Raw genomic sequence first — 17,321 nt, 5'->3', positions numbered from 1 at the left:
CTTTGCAAATTTGTCTATATGCTTCTCAGTAATGAAAGTGGTAAGTTTATTTCTATGTAACGGCTTTAGGATAAAGGAGGTCAAAATATTCATAGTGAAAAGCACTTTTATTTGCACTTGGAATTTGAGCCATGGCCATTAGCAATAAGTCAAAATATGATGAAGCAACAAAATGTGTAATCAAAAGGAAAGCAAGGTTAAGCTGGTAATTGAATCTGAAGTTCACATATTACATAATCAACATTAAAGGATTTGGAATTAATTTACCGCTAAACCAAGTCTTGGCAGACATGCACAGGCATTCCTCCCGAAATGTTATAGGAAAGTGAGGCCATGGATATCGTGAGCTGAAAGAAAATGAGAGATTTCACAGCTCATAACGTAGTTACATGTTCTATTCTGGTTTTTTTTTACTGTAATTTTAATTCTAAATTTAATGTTACGCCATTACTTTATACCACTTATTTCTTGATGCTAATATGCAAAAGGACTTGGTTTCTGTAGTCCACGCAGCATACGGATTAATGTTCAAAACACATTATAAATAGCATTTCTAAAGGGGAATTTGGGATGGCTCCTTTCCAACGACTTTACAAAGGCAGCATCAATGGTGTCACATACTACATAGAAGGCCGATCTACTGGCTGCTCTGCAGTTCTCACCCACCACTTCTGTTCATCACCAGAAATCTGAAAAACAAACCGATCAACCAACAAAATCACCCATCCTTGTGTGTGCTGAGTTTTCTGGAAAAGTTTCATTTAAATGCCCAGTCCCACCATAACCACAACTACTAACAATTCCAGACATTCTATTACTTTGGTCTCTAAATTATAGGGTCCTTTCATCAAAGAAGTAGCTGAAAACTCTTTGTATAACAGTATGCACTATTTTGCATAAGAAAATATGGTCACTGTAATTATAGGCATATGTTAATTGGATATGGAGTGTTCTATTGCAAATAATTATAAATTTAAAAATATAAAATTATTTTTCCTACAAAAAGCTGTTTTACAAAGTTAGTTATTAGAAGAAACAAAAACTCACATTAACTAGGGGTGTACCAGGGTGGCTCATCTGGTTAAGCATCTGCCTTTTGCTCAGGTCATGATCCCAGGGTCCTGGGATCAAGGCCCACATTGGGCTCCTTGCTCAGCTGGGAGCCTGCCTCTCCCTCTCCCTGCTACTCCCCCTACTTGAGCTCTCTCTCTATCTTTATGTCAGATAAATAAAATCTTTAAAAAAAGACAAAACTTAACTTTTAGTACAAAATCCAACAAAGAATTAGAATATTTTATATTATCTAATTATGCTCATCTTATAAATTGACACTTATAATTAATCTTGAATATTTTAAAACATTATACAGTTTTTTTTTTAAAGATTTTATTTATTTATTTGACAGACAGAGATCACAAATAGCCAGAGAGGCAGGCAGAGAGAGAGAGGGAAGCAGGCTCCCCACTGAGCAGAGAGCCTGATGCAGGGCTCGATCCCAGGACCCAGAGATCATGACCTGAGCCGAAGGCAGAGGCTTAACCCACTGAGTCACCCAGGCACTCCTATGCAGTTCTATTTAACTTTTCTGACATGAAATGAATTTGGATGTTGTTAGGTAAATTTTACTTGAAAGGAACATTTAACTTCTATAGATTTTGGTAAGATTTCTGAAATAATTTTTAATGGAACAAATATAAAAATAAGAAAAATATTTTAAAATATATTCTCTCAAATTACATTTGCTATTTTGTTTTTGATGGCTTTTAGTCCTGCAAGAGATGTCACTGTAGCCAGAGAGCTGTGATTGCTAGCACAGTACAGGACAGCTTCTTCATAGTTCAAGTGAGGGTCAGCAACAAACCAATATTCACTCCCTTCAATTACAACTGGAGGTCCGTGAATTCCAGCACGCTCTAAAGACGAAGAAAAATAATAGAGTTACGCACAGATCAAACTGCACCCTCTCAGCATGAATTAGTGTTTAAAACTATTTATAAATAGTAATGCATTAGATTTTTGACTTGCTCTGGCCAGGGCAGTGCTGCTTGCCAAGCACCAAGGATTTCTGAGCCAGTGAGAGACTTTGCCACCCTCCTGTACTCATGGAGGGGAACAAATCCAGGCCCAAAGCCTCATCCCCCACCACCCTTGAAGAGGTAATAGAGAAGCTGGCACTTAGGCCTGGGCTTCAGTAATTAACTAAGTACATTACTGAGAAGGTAGAGCAGCTTTGGCTAAGTTTCAGTTTTCTTAACTTACCTGGATTGTACCAGTCTGGTGTTTTTGGAATACGGCCTGTATAAGAAAGAAAGCAAAAGGCTCAAGATTAGTATCCAATTACAGATAATGTCATACTATAAGTAAGTGCCTTTAATCTAACTCAAGAGCACTTGCAGGATTGCTGAGTTCGACCATTTCTGGCCACACCATTTCCTTTCATATGATGATTGCTTCGGTTTGAATTTTGTGTGGCTTAATCTAAAGCTGCATCAGTGACAATCAAAAAGGCAGATCTGTTAACTATTAAAGTATTCCTAGCAGTTCTTTACGTTATAGCACAGAAGCCACAAAGGAAGACTAGATGGATAAAATATGGCTAATAATTAGAAAGTGTAAGTAAGTAAATGAGTAAATTATCCACATTACATAGAAGCACTAAGGAGTAGGCACCAAGATAATCATCACTGCAGGATGAGGTTATTCAAAAACTACTTCTCCCTCCAATGCAATCTGATTAATTGTTCTATAAACCTGGGTCGCTAGAGTTCATTGTCCCCCAGGGTATCTTTGTGAACAAGGGATAGTAATCGAGTATTGAAACTTTTGAAGAGGTGAGAGACAAACAGGGAGAAAAATAATAAAAATCACCCAGAATTCCTGGTTGGAAAGAGAGAAAATATGTACTTTATAAAGAATGATGGGCCTTGAAATTGGGTGGGTCAGGGTCCAAATGCCCTCAGACCTTCACTGCTGTGGGACTTTGGATCAGCTGCTAAGGTCCCTGAGACTCAATTCTCTATTCTATTAAAAAAACAAGACTCCACCACCTATCTCACAACGACTGTGAAAATCACTTTAAGACGGCCTCTACAAAGCACCCAGACAATTCCAGGGCTGAACGTCTCCCCGCAGGATGCTTTCCTCTCCCTTTTCATTCTGGTTGTAGGTCATATGGCTTTCAAGACAAAGACATAGTTTGATGACTATTAGAAATTACAGGGTAAAATAGCTATTCTTAATTTTGCTGTTGTATCTGGGCCTAATGCAGAGAAGATTCTATTCAGAGGACTGCCTGTATATCCATCATCTTGGTTTCTCTCTATGAGTCAGTGCTTTGTATATGGGATAATTTCTATCAACAATGGGTTAAATCAATTAAAAATATGCATAGTTTCTTGTTTGCAATCTTGTCAAAAACTTTTGTTCAGACACATGAAAAAATGCCCAACATCACTTGGCATCGGGGAACTACAAATCAAAACCACAATGAGATACCACCTCACACTGGTCAGAATGGCTAAAATTAACAAGACAGGGGACAACAAATGTTGGCAAGGATATGGAGAAAGAGGAACCCTCATACACTATTGGTCAGAAAGCAAACTGGTGCAGCGACTCTGGAAAATACTACGGAGGTTCCTCAAAAAGTTAAAAATAGAACTACCCTATGACCCACCAACTGCACTACTAGGTATTAATCCAAAGGATACAAAAATAGTGATTCAAAGAAGCACATGCACCCCAATGTTTATGCAGCAACGTCCACAGTAGCCAAAATAGGAAAAGAGCACAGATACCCATAGACGAATGGATAAAAAAGATGTGATATGTATATATATGGTATTGATATTGTATATATGGTATTTTATATATATTCCATATAATGGAACATCACTCAGCCATCAAAAAGAATGAAGTCTGGCCATTTTTCCATTTGTAGCACTGCGGACCTAGTGTTCTTATGCTAAGTGAAAGAAGTCAGTCAGAGAAAGATAAATACCGTATGATTTCACTCATACGTAGAGTTTAACAAACAAAAGAGATGAACATAGGGGAAGAGATGGAAAAATAATATAAAAATAGAGTGCAAGGCAAACTATAAGAGATTCTTAACTATAGGGAACAAACTGAGAGCTGTTGGTGGGGAGGTGCATGGGGCAGATGAGGTGACTGGGTAACTGGGTGATGGGCATTAAGGAGGGCACTTGATGAAATGAGTACTAGGTGTTACATGCAACTGATCAATCACTAAATTCTACCCCTGAAACTAATATTACAGTATATGCTAACTAAATTGAATTTAAATAAAAAATTTTAAAAAATCTGTTCATTTGTTTTTTGGAGGAAGCTATGTCTAACCTTGAAATTTCTTTAAATTAGTGAGAAAAGCAGAGTGTAAGGTTTTTTTTTTTTTTTTTGGTGGTTTTTTTTTTTTTTTTAATGAGATTATGTATGTGTGTACAAGATACCAAGAAGTATAATAAAAGACTAGGTGCATTTGGGTAGTGGCATTATAGGTGATGTTCCTAAAAACATTTTTATGAGCTTTATTTTTGATACCGTTTTTTCAATTAAAAAACAATATTTTAAAACTATGTATATCTATAGTGGTTATGGTTATTTAAAACATTTTAGCTTGTCAAAATATCCCTTTTAGAGAAGAGGACTAATTAGAACCAAATGGGTCAGGTAATAAGAAAGGCAAATACTCTGGTTTCTCTTCAGATCATATGAATCTTTTTTGCCTTTTTTAAAAAGGCAAGAGCTAGAGAAAAGATATGGTGATTTAGGCAATTGAAGAAGTAAACTGCTTTCAAAAAACCAGAGAAACACAGATTAATACAGAAATAATCCAGTTGAGCAGACTCTGGTGCCTCTACTAACTGATATGACACATTGTAATTTAGAATTTAGGGACTATCAAAGAGGAGTTTACATAACATTTAAATTCTGGATCCAACAGTCAGTGATTGCTTCAAACCACTGTGATAGGCTGAGACAGGAATTTCTTTAGTTTCAAAATTTTGTTTCTGCATGGGGAAGGCAGGGGTGTCATTATTTAGAAGATTTATTTATTTAGTTAATAGATTTATGCTTGCTAAGTTAGTTAATTCCTTTCTTTTTTGTTTAAAATAAAAAATACATAACAAGAAAAAGAAGACAACCACATGCTCTTTGGAATATTTCCTGTGGTTACTGGTTTGTAATTCCTATGGTTATGCTGGTGTGAACTCTTGGGTCTTCCCCACCACTCAAACAGGAGGCATGGGGTTGGAGTAGCAGCAGGCATAGGGTTGGAGTAGCAGCTACCAATGAGGGCATACTTTGGAGGGAGCAATGACACTCTCTGTGCCATGTTAGCAAACACCAAGCCTAATGGGAACATTACCATTACTGCTTCAAACCAGAGACCTTATCCAAATTAGTTACTTCCCTGCTTATTTAAAGGATACCCAAACTAGTTTCCCTTTATTCCTTTTTAAGTTTAATCAAGTAATCAGAAATAACTAAAGTTATCAACACACACACACACACACACACACACACACACACACACACACACACGAGTTTCCTCTTTTATTAGTAGCCTACCAGTTGCCTTTGTGAAAGAGACTCTTCAGTTCCTGTACTGGATATTATGTATTTTAAAGGCAATATGGTGATGGCCTTTTTAAGGAAAAAGAACAGTCTTCTAATAGTGGCATGAAGGAAACTTCTGGGTTCTTTAAGAGCTTAGAGGAGGGGGCGCCTGGGTGGCTCAGTGGGTTAAAGCCTCTGCCTTCGGCTCAGGTCATGATCCCAGGGTCCTGGGATCGAGCCCCGCATCAGGCTCTCTGCTCCGTGGAGAGCCTGCTTTCTCCTCTCTCTCTGCCTGCCTCTCTGCCTACTTGTACTCTCTGTCAAATAAATAAATAAAATATTTAAAAAAAAAAAAAAAAAAAAAAGAGCTTAGAGGAGGATATACATTTAGTTTCTACATTTAAGAGCTTAGAGGAGGATATACATTTAGTTTCAATGATCTACATTCAATTCAGAAATTTAGTTTAGAGCTTTCTGTGCAATTACCATTAATTAATTTAATATATCTAATAAAATTATTCAAACTTATTTTTAAGTTATTAAAAATAATTTGACTGTTAAAAATCTAAACATTTTCTTTTTTTCCTCAGTATTTCTTTAACATTTTCCTAGTAACAAGCTGAGTAAAAGGGTATCTCTTTATTCTTCTTTCTCTTCTTTTTGTCACCAAGCCTCTACTATTAAGTGAACTGGTTTCCTGAATTTGAATTTGAATTCCATAAACTACTAGCAGTTTTGGGGTTCAGTGCAAACTACTTCTACATGTTACAGAGACCCGCCAAATTTTGATTTCTTGACTTTTGCCTCATTCTTCCCAAGCTTATCTTCATTTTATCCTTCATTTTGCATCAAAATAAAAATTGAAGTGATTCCCTCCACTATGTATCTTCTTTTAGTTGAAATAATCTTTCATTCCAAAATCTAATCTCTCTAAATTCATCTTAAATTTTATCTTCCATACAAATTCCTTCATGATCAAAGAGGAAAGTACCATCTAATAATCAGCCTTATACTTGGGGTAGGAGTCAAGCAGGATGGAGCTTAATATACTAACTACATATATATGTAGATAAATATACCTATATATGTATGTATATGTGTGTGTATATATATATATATACACATGTATATATATGTATACATATATATACATGTATAACACTACATCTTCATAGGCTTTTTAAAGTTATAATTATAGACCAAAATGCTCTTTTAGGTACTTTAGGCTCAACATTTACAATGTTCATATGAGAAGATTGTGAAAAGGAATAACTACCACTTACCTTTTGGAATCTGGCATACCCATTCAAGTTTTGTATCACAAGCAAAAGGTCTTAAGTAAATAAATTCTCTGTCATCATAGAAATACCAGCTTCTTCGCCCTGGCCTCTGAATGACCTAAAGGAGGAAGAGGATTGCAGAATATTTTCAAGATGATGCAGTTTTATAAAACAGTGAAGTATAAGCCCTATAGTCTTTAATCTATTTTAGCCCTAGTACCTAAGATACTTGTTCAATGAATGAACACTGTTTAAATAGTTAACAGCCTCATCAAGAATCTTCAAAGGGCTGATACAGCAAATATATCATAAGTTCATGTTTATATCCAAAATGTAAATTTTTTTTCTCTTTTTGCTGATATGAAACTATAGATTGTATCTTTAAATTTCAGAAAGGTCAAGCTAAAAAAATGTTTACTTCAGTGGCTTCCCAACACCAGACTATGATGAAAGCAGATCTGTGAAAATGTGACATACAGTCTGACATCAAGGTCCCAGGTTCCTGCTCTGGTGTTGCTCTGCACTGCTAGGATGTTAATTAACCTCCTCTATGTGATCTGAGATAGCTCTCTACACACTCCAATTAGTAGGCAGGCAAGAAAGGAAATGGAAGGGCATGACCTGGGAGGAATCTCCCTCACTTTTTGGACTACTCTCTCTTAAGGTCTAGATTCTGGTGGGTACTAACGCAAGTGAGGGGAGAGTCTCCTTCTAGGACACTGCCTGGCTGGCCTTGTTCCTGACATTGGCTGCATCAGTGTCTCTTTTATTTAGTTTTTTTGGGGTAGATTTTCTAATCTCTTTACATGTAAGAATTCTATTTACATAGAACATGGTTTTTGCATCAGTGTTTGGAAATTTTACAAGCTTCTCCGAAGTTTTCTCATGTGTTAAACTGAGAGTTCTATAAAAATGGCATGATACTATTCAGTTTATTATTAGAACAATTGCTTTGAAAATAGTGCTTTCCAGTGGCCTTCTCAGTTCTTTGTCTCAAGCTTCCTGCAGCATTTCTGGAAAATCACTCTCTTGAATCTCCTTCTTGGGCTTGCATAGCAAAGATATAATCTATATGTCTCCCTACTTCCTCATCTTACATTTTATGTGTTGACAGTTCTAAACCCACTTTTGGCCCTTTGCACTTTTTTGAAATACATTTTTCTTTAACTCCCATCTTTTGATTTCAACTTACTATAGGATATTTCTTACTACTAGCTTGAATTCAAAATATCTAAACTAAAATGTTAATATTTTCTCCATAAACCAGTACCTTTTTTATTTCTTCGAAATTTTTTTATTTTTTATTTTTTTTAAAGATTTTCTTTATTTATTTGACAGACAGAGATCACAAGTAGGCAGAGAGGCAGGCAGAGAGAGAGAGAGAGGAGGAAGCAGGCTCCCTGCCGAGCAGAGAGCCCGATGCGGGGCTCGATCCCAAGACCCTGAGATCATGACCTGAGCTGAAGGCAGAGGCTTAACCCACTGAGCCACCCAGGCGCCCCACCTTTTTTATTTCTATAAACACCTAGTCATACTGCAGAGTAGACCCAGATACTTGGGTTTCAGTTCTGTAACCATGTATACTTACTCAGAACTCAAATTTCTTCCTCAAAAGATGAATATGTAATGGTCCCTACCTCACAAGGTCACGTATTAAGCAAAATAAGGACCTAGCTCACGAGTTAACAAGTATTAGCTGATGCCACCATCATCACCATTACCAGTGTTAATCATCATTACCTCTCATAACACTCTTGTTCTTGCATAAAATTTATACCCTATCTGTCATAGGTCCTGCAATTGCTTGTTCACTTATCTCCTATTAGACGTAAGTTCTATGAGGACAACTCTTTTATACCTTATCTTTGGTGTATCCCCCAGAGCAACAAAGACTACTTAGACTACTTTATGGAATCAATAAATGAATGAATTTTGCAAAGGAACATGCCTAACTTGTCTTTTATGTCTTCTGGTCCTACTTGCTGCATCTTGAAATCTGACTTGAGATGAATCTTCTTCATACCTTCCTTGGTTCACATCAGAAACCTTTTATAATGTTGTCGCCCACCACCAATGTAATTTCCTAAGTTTATTTTCAACCATGGCACCAAAGAAAACTTCTTGATCTTTATTCTGTTCTCCTCACTGCCTTAGTCTATCCCTTCCATTCTCTCTTTACTTGAGGCTACCTACTCATGTCATCCCCCATTAGAAAGACTTACCCTAACCTACCTGTACAAAAGCACAGTACAATCCTACCTCCTTCTGGAAACAGGTCACAAGAATCACTTCCTCTTCTGAGTTTCATTAGCCCTCCTCAGCCCACTCATTTGGAGCCTATTATTGTACAGTGATAATAGCCACCTTTCTTGAATATGAATTTTCTCTTCTCAAATTAAGTCTAAGGTAGCTTGAGGTGGGGCCATGGTGTTCTTACATCCCATTACATCTAATATCATGCTCCACACACAAAAGGCACTCTGTGGATCTGTTGCATACAATGCCAAATTTATTTTTTAAATATGCAGATTTTCCAGCATTGGACTGACCTTGACAGCAGCACAGTCTCTGATATCATAATCCTGCTGAAACTCATTTTCCATAAGAATAGTAGACACCTTAAAAAACAAGAGAGGCTTGAGATCGTAAGACTGATGTACAAATATTTGCAATTTAGATGTAATTTAGGCAGCTCTAATAACTCGAACACATTCACATGCCACAGAAGGAAAACTTTTTCATCTTTTTTTCAATATCAGGATGTTAAATTATGAGATGACTTAGAAAATATCATACTGTCATCAGTTTCCAAACAAAGGAAGTTATAGTTTCAGAAGTGGAGGTTAATAGTGTATTAAGTTTGCAGCTGGAATCACAGAGAATAAGGAGCTTGCAAAAGAACTTTTTTTTTTTTTTGGCGTGGATTGAAATGCTAGTTATTCAACTAACTAATTTCAGATTTACTCCCGTTTGAAAATGAAAGCCAAGAAATTTTGTATTTGGAAAGAATATACGATGAATTGACACAATGGTAATATGTAGTAAATATTTAATAAATTTGAGACTAATTTGCTCCTCTAAGTGTTACCTAAAACCTCTCTTTAGGATAATGTAAACATTTGAAATAGTATTTAAGGTCTTCTTGAGGTTTCCTCAAACAAATGATTTCTCCCAATAAAGATACATTCTTTTTTATATAACTTTTATATTTTTAGATAATAAAAGTAAAAGCTTCTTATTGTGACAAAAGGAAATAAAAAACAGCACAAAGAAAAAGAAAAACACACTTTACTATCCAAAGATGCCACTATATCTATATATCCATATTTTTCTATTTTTAGGCCTACAGAGAAACTATCTATATGGTTATTTTTTAATTTTAAAAAGTATTTATTTATTTATATATGTATGGTTATTTTTTTTTAATAAAAGTAAGGCTAGTATCCTTTTCCCTCACTTCATATATGTGAATGTATTTTCATTTCAATAAAGATAGTTCTTCACAATTTTAAAGGTTATATGGTTTTTATATATATATATATATGTATATATATATATATATATATATAATGGTTATAAAGATGTGGATGTATGGAAACAAATAATCCCTACAAGAAAGTTTAAACTTACTGGTGTATGATCACTCCACTCCCAGGATCCTTGTAAATCTGGGCTTCTTTTATTCAAACCTATCCACAGCCAACGCTGGTCACTATGTAAAAAGAAAGTATTAAAAAAAAGTTTGAGCACAGATTTGGCAAAAATATATAGCATTCACATGTCTAAAATGCTTAAGACATATAAGTTTGTCCTGTCACTAACTGAAAAGCACAATTTCAAGCTCTATTAAAATGCCTTCTGAAATAAAACCGAACTTTAAATATGAGAGAGCTGTGGAAAAAGTACCACACTTTTCAAAACTAAGTTTTGAGTCATGTTCTTTTTTTTTTTTTTTAAAGATTTTATTTATTTACTTGAGAGAGAGAGAGAGAGAGCGAGCATGAGAGGAGAGAGGTCAGCGGGAGAAGCAGACTCCCCGCTGAGCAGGGAGCCCGATGCGGGACTCGATCCTGGGACTCCAGGATCATGATCTGAGCCGAAGGCAGTCGCTCAACCAACTGCGCCACCCAGGCACCCTTGAGTCATATTCTTTATATGAAAAGTAAAAATTATTCTGCTTTGAACTTAAGGGAAAAAAAGTACATGATTATTCCAAATCTTTTAATGGAGACCTTCAATATTAGATAATATTTTCCATATAGTCAAAGATAGCAGTGGCATTTTTTAAAGTGTTTATCTATAACATAACCAAATATATATTTTTAATGCAAAACAAATCATTTGGCTAAATTTTTATTAAACAAGATCAAGATTAAAAAAAAATTATTTAATTTCCACAGCCTATTAAGTTTAAAGTAAACAAATATAAGGTTTTTTTTTTTAAGATTTTATTTTTTTTTTTTTAAAGATTTTATTTATTTATTTATTTGACAGATCATAAGTAGGCAGAGAGGCAGGCAGAGAGAGAAGGGAGGAAGCAGGCTCCCAGGGAGCCCGATGCGGGGCTCCATCCCAGGACGCTGGGATCATGACCTGAGCCGAAGGCAGCGGCTTTAACCCACTGAGCCACCCAGGCGCCCCAAGATTTTATTTTTAAGGAATCTCTACACCCAAAGTGGGACTCAAACTCACAACCCTAAGATTAAGAGTCACATGCTCTACCATCTGAGTCAGCCAGTTGCCACCCTCTCCATTTTCTTAAGGATTAAATATCTTCTAAAAGCCAAATTCCATGGGTTATAGCAGAACAACATAATTAAACAGTCATTTAAGTGATTACATTTAACATTCATAACTATTATACTTCTATGCACAAGGCATTGAGCTAGGTGCTATGCTAATACAGAGAAGTACAAGACGTAACATCTTTCCTCAAATGGCATATAAATTAGTCAGGGAGATAAGACATACATGAACAAAGAAAATAACTGTTTTGGAAAGATATCAAATGATACAAAATTTGTATAAATTTTAAACGTTACAAAAATTCAGAGAAAGAAGGTCATTGTGGAGGGCAGGAAGTCAGGAAACATTTTCTGAGGCTGGTAGGACAATAGACAGTCATCAAAGGATGGCTAATATTTCTTTTAGAGTCATAATCCGAGTGTTTAACACATGCCAATTTTCGGTTTGACTGAGAAGAGGGACGGACATTCCAAGGAAGGATACATAGAATAACATAGAAGCAGAGACATATATTGTTAATATCCCTTTTCCTCAATTAAACTTGTTCTTTAGCTAGGAAGATACTGCTAATATAAATAGAAGTGATATAAGCATAAAAACATTTTTTTCACCTCTAACTCCACTTGAAAATATTCTCTAAAATGTTGCGCTTTTTAAAAAAATTTTATTTATTTATTTGAGAGACAGAGAGAGTGTAAGAGTGGAGAGGTCAGAGGGAGAGCAGACTCCCTGCCGAGCAGGGAGCCAGAGGTGGGACTCGATCCTGGGACTCCAGGATCATGATCTGAGCCGAAGGCAGTTGCTTAACCAACTGAGCCACCCAGGTGCCCACACTTTTTAGGCTTTAAAAAAAAATTATTATGCTCAATTAGCCAGCATATAGTAAATGATTAGTTTTTGATGTAGTGCTTAATGATTACTTTTTAGGCTTTTTAAGTGGACTTTTAAGGAGACACTTTTTAAGTAGACTATTATCCATGTAAATTGTTTTTTGGTGATGCTGATTACTTTCCATATAATTTAACCTTCTGATTGCATGTAGTATGTCTGATCAGTTCATATGAGTGTATATGACATATGCATAACTAGACACATATATAAGTGTTACTTGCCTATAAATAGAGCGCATATTAGAGAAGGGGTATGTTCCAAACCTAAAATTAATCCTTACTCTCAAGCTCAATAGAATGTATGGAATATATGGAATGTATAGCTGAAAAATATGAGTCTGCATTTCAAAAAATTTGCTAGTGAGTCAAGGTTAGAGTAAACTTGATTTTTTTTTTTTTTAAGATTTTATTTACTTACTTGTGAGAGAGAGAGAGAAAGCACAAGCAGTGGGGAGCGGGAAGGCAGGCAGAGTGATAAGCAGACTCCCTGCTGAGCAAGGAGCCCAATGCAGGACTCAATCCCAGGACCCTAGGATCATGACCTGAGCTGAACGCAGATGTGCAATTGACTGAGCCACCCAGGCATCCTGAGCAAACTGAATTTTAGAATAATTTCTCATGTTTTAATAAAATAATTTATTTCTTTTGCCTCTTTCCTCTATTCAACATTCCTCTATACTTAAATATAAATAAATACTTTTCATCTTTTCAGTCTTAAGCTTTTCAACTTATTGCAGTGGAATGAGGGCAATCCCCTTTCAATCTTTATTGTTATACTGTTTTCTTTCACAGAAAAAGATGACCAATTTGCAGATTTCAGATAATCCAGTGGAGACAATTAAGTCCAGTCTGAATTTAGTAGCTATAAGAGGAATTTGCAGTTGTGTCTTCAACTGTTCAGAGCTTTCTAACAGGCCTCCAAATTTATCATACTTCCCAACTGCTGAATTTCTAAACCACAGGATCTAGATAATTGCCATAGACAGTATAATTAAAGTCAGATAGGTAAAATAAAGAGGAGGTTAATTTTGCTTTCTCATTCCTTTGAGATGTGAATTTATTTCTTTCAAATTTGTGCACATAATGTATTAGAGCCTGGGGAATTTGTGCACATTTTGTATTTCCCTAAAGTAAGCCTTAGATAGCCTGTATTCTTTCTAAAATCAACAGTATAACCATGAAGATAGTCGAAGGTCATTTGTCACCTGCATTTACTGAATAGTCAGCTCCCACAGAAAGCCTCTTTAGAGATCTGTCTCTAATCTATCCACCCGGTCCTCTCTAAGCTCCATCTCTGCCCACTTAGAAAACTCTGCTTTCAAGCTCAGTTCTGCCTCCTTGGTGGCGTCTCAGAAAATAGTTTCCTAGAAAACACAATTTGCCGCATTGTCTACAATTTTTTCATCTTTACTACCTTCTGAGATTGAACTTCATTTTAACTCAGACATTTATAGTTTTTAGCTCCTAATTCAAGAGATTCATTAGTATGTTATAAACATAGAAAATAGTAGGTACTTGTGTTTTTTTTCTGCGTGTGGCAAGAGGTGGAAAATATTTCCTCAATTCTAACTTATTTCTGATTTATCTATAGGCAGATAAAGAGAAGAAATTGAAAATTGCATGAATCATTGCACACCTCTAATGTGGATTTAAAAAATTTGAGGGAAAAGATGGATCATAACTGGAGAATTAAATCAAATGGAAAATTTCTCTCTCTTTGTAAATTTTTCTCCTACAAGCACTAAGTATATGGATTTAGGGTATTAGGTTAAGAAGACACTGCAGGAAAGGTTAATATGTGTATCTGTGTTAAAATTCCTGCTCTCAATCAAATTTCCTGCTGCATCTGGTTTCTAAGGAAAACAGTATCTCAGCTACAAACTCCAATAAATACTATTTGATGAGGGCATTTAGTCTGCAAAGCCTTAGATTTATATCTAAATCCATTCATGCCACATCACAGGAGGTAGTACACACAGCAGCAACAGCATTGCAAACAAGGCTTTCTCCTTTAATCCTAAAACTATTTTTGTTCCACAATGGCTTTCCCTGGTGGGCTGCCATTAAGAGTTACAAGGATCTTAGAGCCGTAATGACTTGGTACACCGTGAATCCTTTTCACTGAAATACAAATAGAGACATGGAAATTAGATTGCAAGAAGTACAGCAGTAATCTGACTTAACTCCTTGGCATGCAATACACAATTTGGGCGATGGACATCTGAGAAGGTCAATTCCCGCAATAAAAAGGTAAGGACTTCAGGGAGTCAGCTTTACAATCATTTTCTGATATAAATGAGTTTATCTCCTACCTTCCCTTCAAGCCAGGGTTACAATATTGGTTTTAGAATATGTTGTCTTTCTAAGTATAGCATGGGCAAATGATCTCTTTGTTAATGGAGCACCTAGTAAGCAGACAACAGTCTGCTTAATAACCCAGCATATGTCAGCTGGTAGGTTAAGAGTACAAATAAAAAATGGTGCCTATGAATGAAAGGATTATGGTGATTTGTTTTTTCTTTGCACTCTTTTGTTTTCAAAATTAAATATATATTACTTTTGTGATCAGAAAAAAAATGAAACATTGTTGTACATTCTTTGGAAAATAAACTATATGCATGGGAAGAAAATGGAAAGAACTTACATTAAATGCTAATTATGTTTATAACAGAGCTAAGATTTGAGGTGATTTTTATTTTTTTCATTGTCACTTTTATATTCCCCAAATCTTACATAATGAACTTGTATTAATTTTTTAATTGAAAGGAAAATCAGCAAGTGTGATCAGAAACAAAGAAACAAATCAAGAAAATTCCTTCATTACCTCACACTCATTTTATTTTGTAGTGTAATATCTATTACACTTATATGTATATGAAAGCTCTTAGTGATCATTTATATCACATATGATATTCCATTTCCCATCAATTGATTCCCACAAATACCTACAACCTCATTGCTTAGTACTTATCCATGGCTCCCTGTTCCAGTTAAAGGCTTCTAACCTCTTGCTTGGTATTAGCCAAAATCCACTTTGTTTATGTCAGTATTTTACTTAAAAATACTTTGGCCTAGACAGTTTGATGCTGTGTGTGTCAAGCTTGAGATCTAGGGGCCAGAAAGGTGCTTTGCTCAAAATTCTCACTTCAGAGAGGATCAGGAGGGTATCAGAGTATGTTCCAGAGGCAGCCACCACAAGGATGTCTGTTATCTAAAGCCACACCTGAGGTTTTGGTTATTAGCAGAGAGAATATCAGAAATAGGTATATATCAGCAAAAGTAGAAGCTTGTTAATCAGCCTGATGTTAGAAATGGGCTCTCAATAGTGAAATTGAAATCATTTTTAGATATGGGGAATAGCTAAACTATTTAGGGACACTCACACCCATCATGAAAGGTTACTACTTTCTGGCGAGGCTGGTAGCCAGTACCATTAGAAATGGATCTGGGGCTTGATCTCTAAATCGTCCCGTGTCTAGTCACTGGGTCAGGTGACTGGAAACGCCTGATGCCAACTGTAATGGGAACAGAATCCTGCCTCAGGAATATTGTCAAATAAACCTCAAATGAACATTCCTTGCAAAATGGTGGTTGGAACACCTAGGATAGACTGCTGGGATGTTGGAAGCTTATGAAACAGATTGTATGAAGTAAGTATTGTGTCTGCGTCAATGAATGCTTAATAAATGTTTGTATATGTGGAAAGATTTGATCTGAATTTTGCATTCATTATAATCTACTCTCAAGGTTGTGGGGAGTAGCTAAGAAACACTAGCCTCAAAAGGAAATTAAGAGTTTGGGTATCCAAATTAGCTCAGGTTAGTGTGCAATGAAATCTTGTATAATAATTTCTAGGGCTAGAAATGAAATCCAGAATGTCTGAACTTCTATGATAGATGCTTAATAAATGAGTATTTATGGAACACATGTACTATATTTTGGATCAAGTTTCCAGTACATTGTAGTGAGACTTCCCTTTTTTTAATGAGAAAAACACAATAATAAGTATATGAATGTAAATCTGGAAAATGTGGAAAAACACTCAAACATTTCAAAAATCACTCAAAAATCTTATCTTCCAGAGGTAACAATGATTATCTTTCTTTGATGATTTTTATAATCTACTTTTAAATATAAATAGCATATTTTTTATTTTTCCATAATTTGCTTTTCCTCCCACTTAATATATTGTAAATATTTGCATGTTATAATATTTTTTTAAAAAAGTCTTGATGAACAAGGTATAAATTCCAAACAAATATCAATAACAATGATGATAATAGGAATCTTTACCTTTTTTCTGACTTTTACAGAAATGCATTTAATGTTTACTAATTAAATGTGATATGGCTATTGGTTGAACTATCCTTTTATTCTTTTTTGGGTAAGATTTTATTTATTTATTTATTTATTTAAGAGAGGGTGAGAGAGCACACAAGCAGGGATTGGAGCAGAGGGAGAAGCAGGCTCCCTGCTGAGCAAGAAACCTGATCATAACCAGGGTTCAAGGACCCTGGCTGGGATCATGGCCTGAGTTGAAGGCAGACACTTAATCAACTGAGCCACCCAGGTGCCCCTAACCATCTATTCTTACTTTACCAATAATTTGTACATTAATTATGTTAACTTTATGATATATTTACATCGTAAACCAGGAATGAATAGTGAATTTTACCAGATGTATTTTTAGCACCCAGTAAGATGCTCATATGATATTTGACCTGATATATAGAGTTCCTAGCACTAATCTAACCTTGTATTCTTGGAAGAAATCCTACATGGTCAAGGTATGTTATTTTGATGTACTATAATGAAGTGGGTAAAG

The 17,321-nt window shown here is 35.5% G+C and overlaps 1 protein-coding gene across 1 annotated transcript in view; it reads right to left on the bottom strand.

The window, feature by feature from the left end:
* LY75 (lymphocyte antigen 75) overlaps nucleotides 1–17,321 on the bottom strand; it is a 103,564-nt gene that overhangs the window by 39,184 nt on the left and 47,059 nt on the right. Inside the window, exons 14-20 of the mRNA XM_080798308.1 lie at nucleotides 10,491–10,572; nucleotides 9,410–9,478; nucleotides 6,864–6,978; nucleotides 2,260–2,295; nucleotides 1,738–1,913; nucleotides 622–689; nucleotides 268–347 (exon numbers count right to left, since the gene is read on the bottom strand). Coding sequence (XP_080654434.1) covers nucleotides 268–347; nucleotides 622–689; nucleotides 1,738–1,913; nucleotides 2,260–2,295; nucleotides 6,864–6,978; nucleotides 9,410–9,478; nucleotides 10,491–10,572 — 626 coding nt within the window. The remainder of the gene's footprint in view (nucleotides 1–267; nucleotides 348–621; nucleotides 690–1,737; nucleotides 1,914–2,259; nucleotides 2,296–6,863; nucleotides 6,979–9,409; nucleotides 9,479–10,490; nucleotides 10,573–17,321) is intronic.

The sequence above is a fragment of the Martes martes genome, assembly GCF_963455335.1.
Source record: "Martes martes genome assembly, chromosome: 3".
Classification (NCBI taxonomy): domain Eukaryota; kingdom Metazoa; phylum Chordata; class Mammalia; order Carnivora; family Mustelidae; genus Martes; species Martes martes.
The sequence above is the reverse complement of the archived record's forward strand: the minus strand, read 5'-3'. Positions and strand labels throughout refer to the sequence as shown.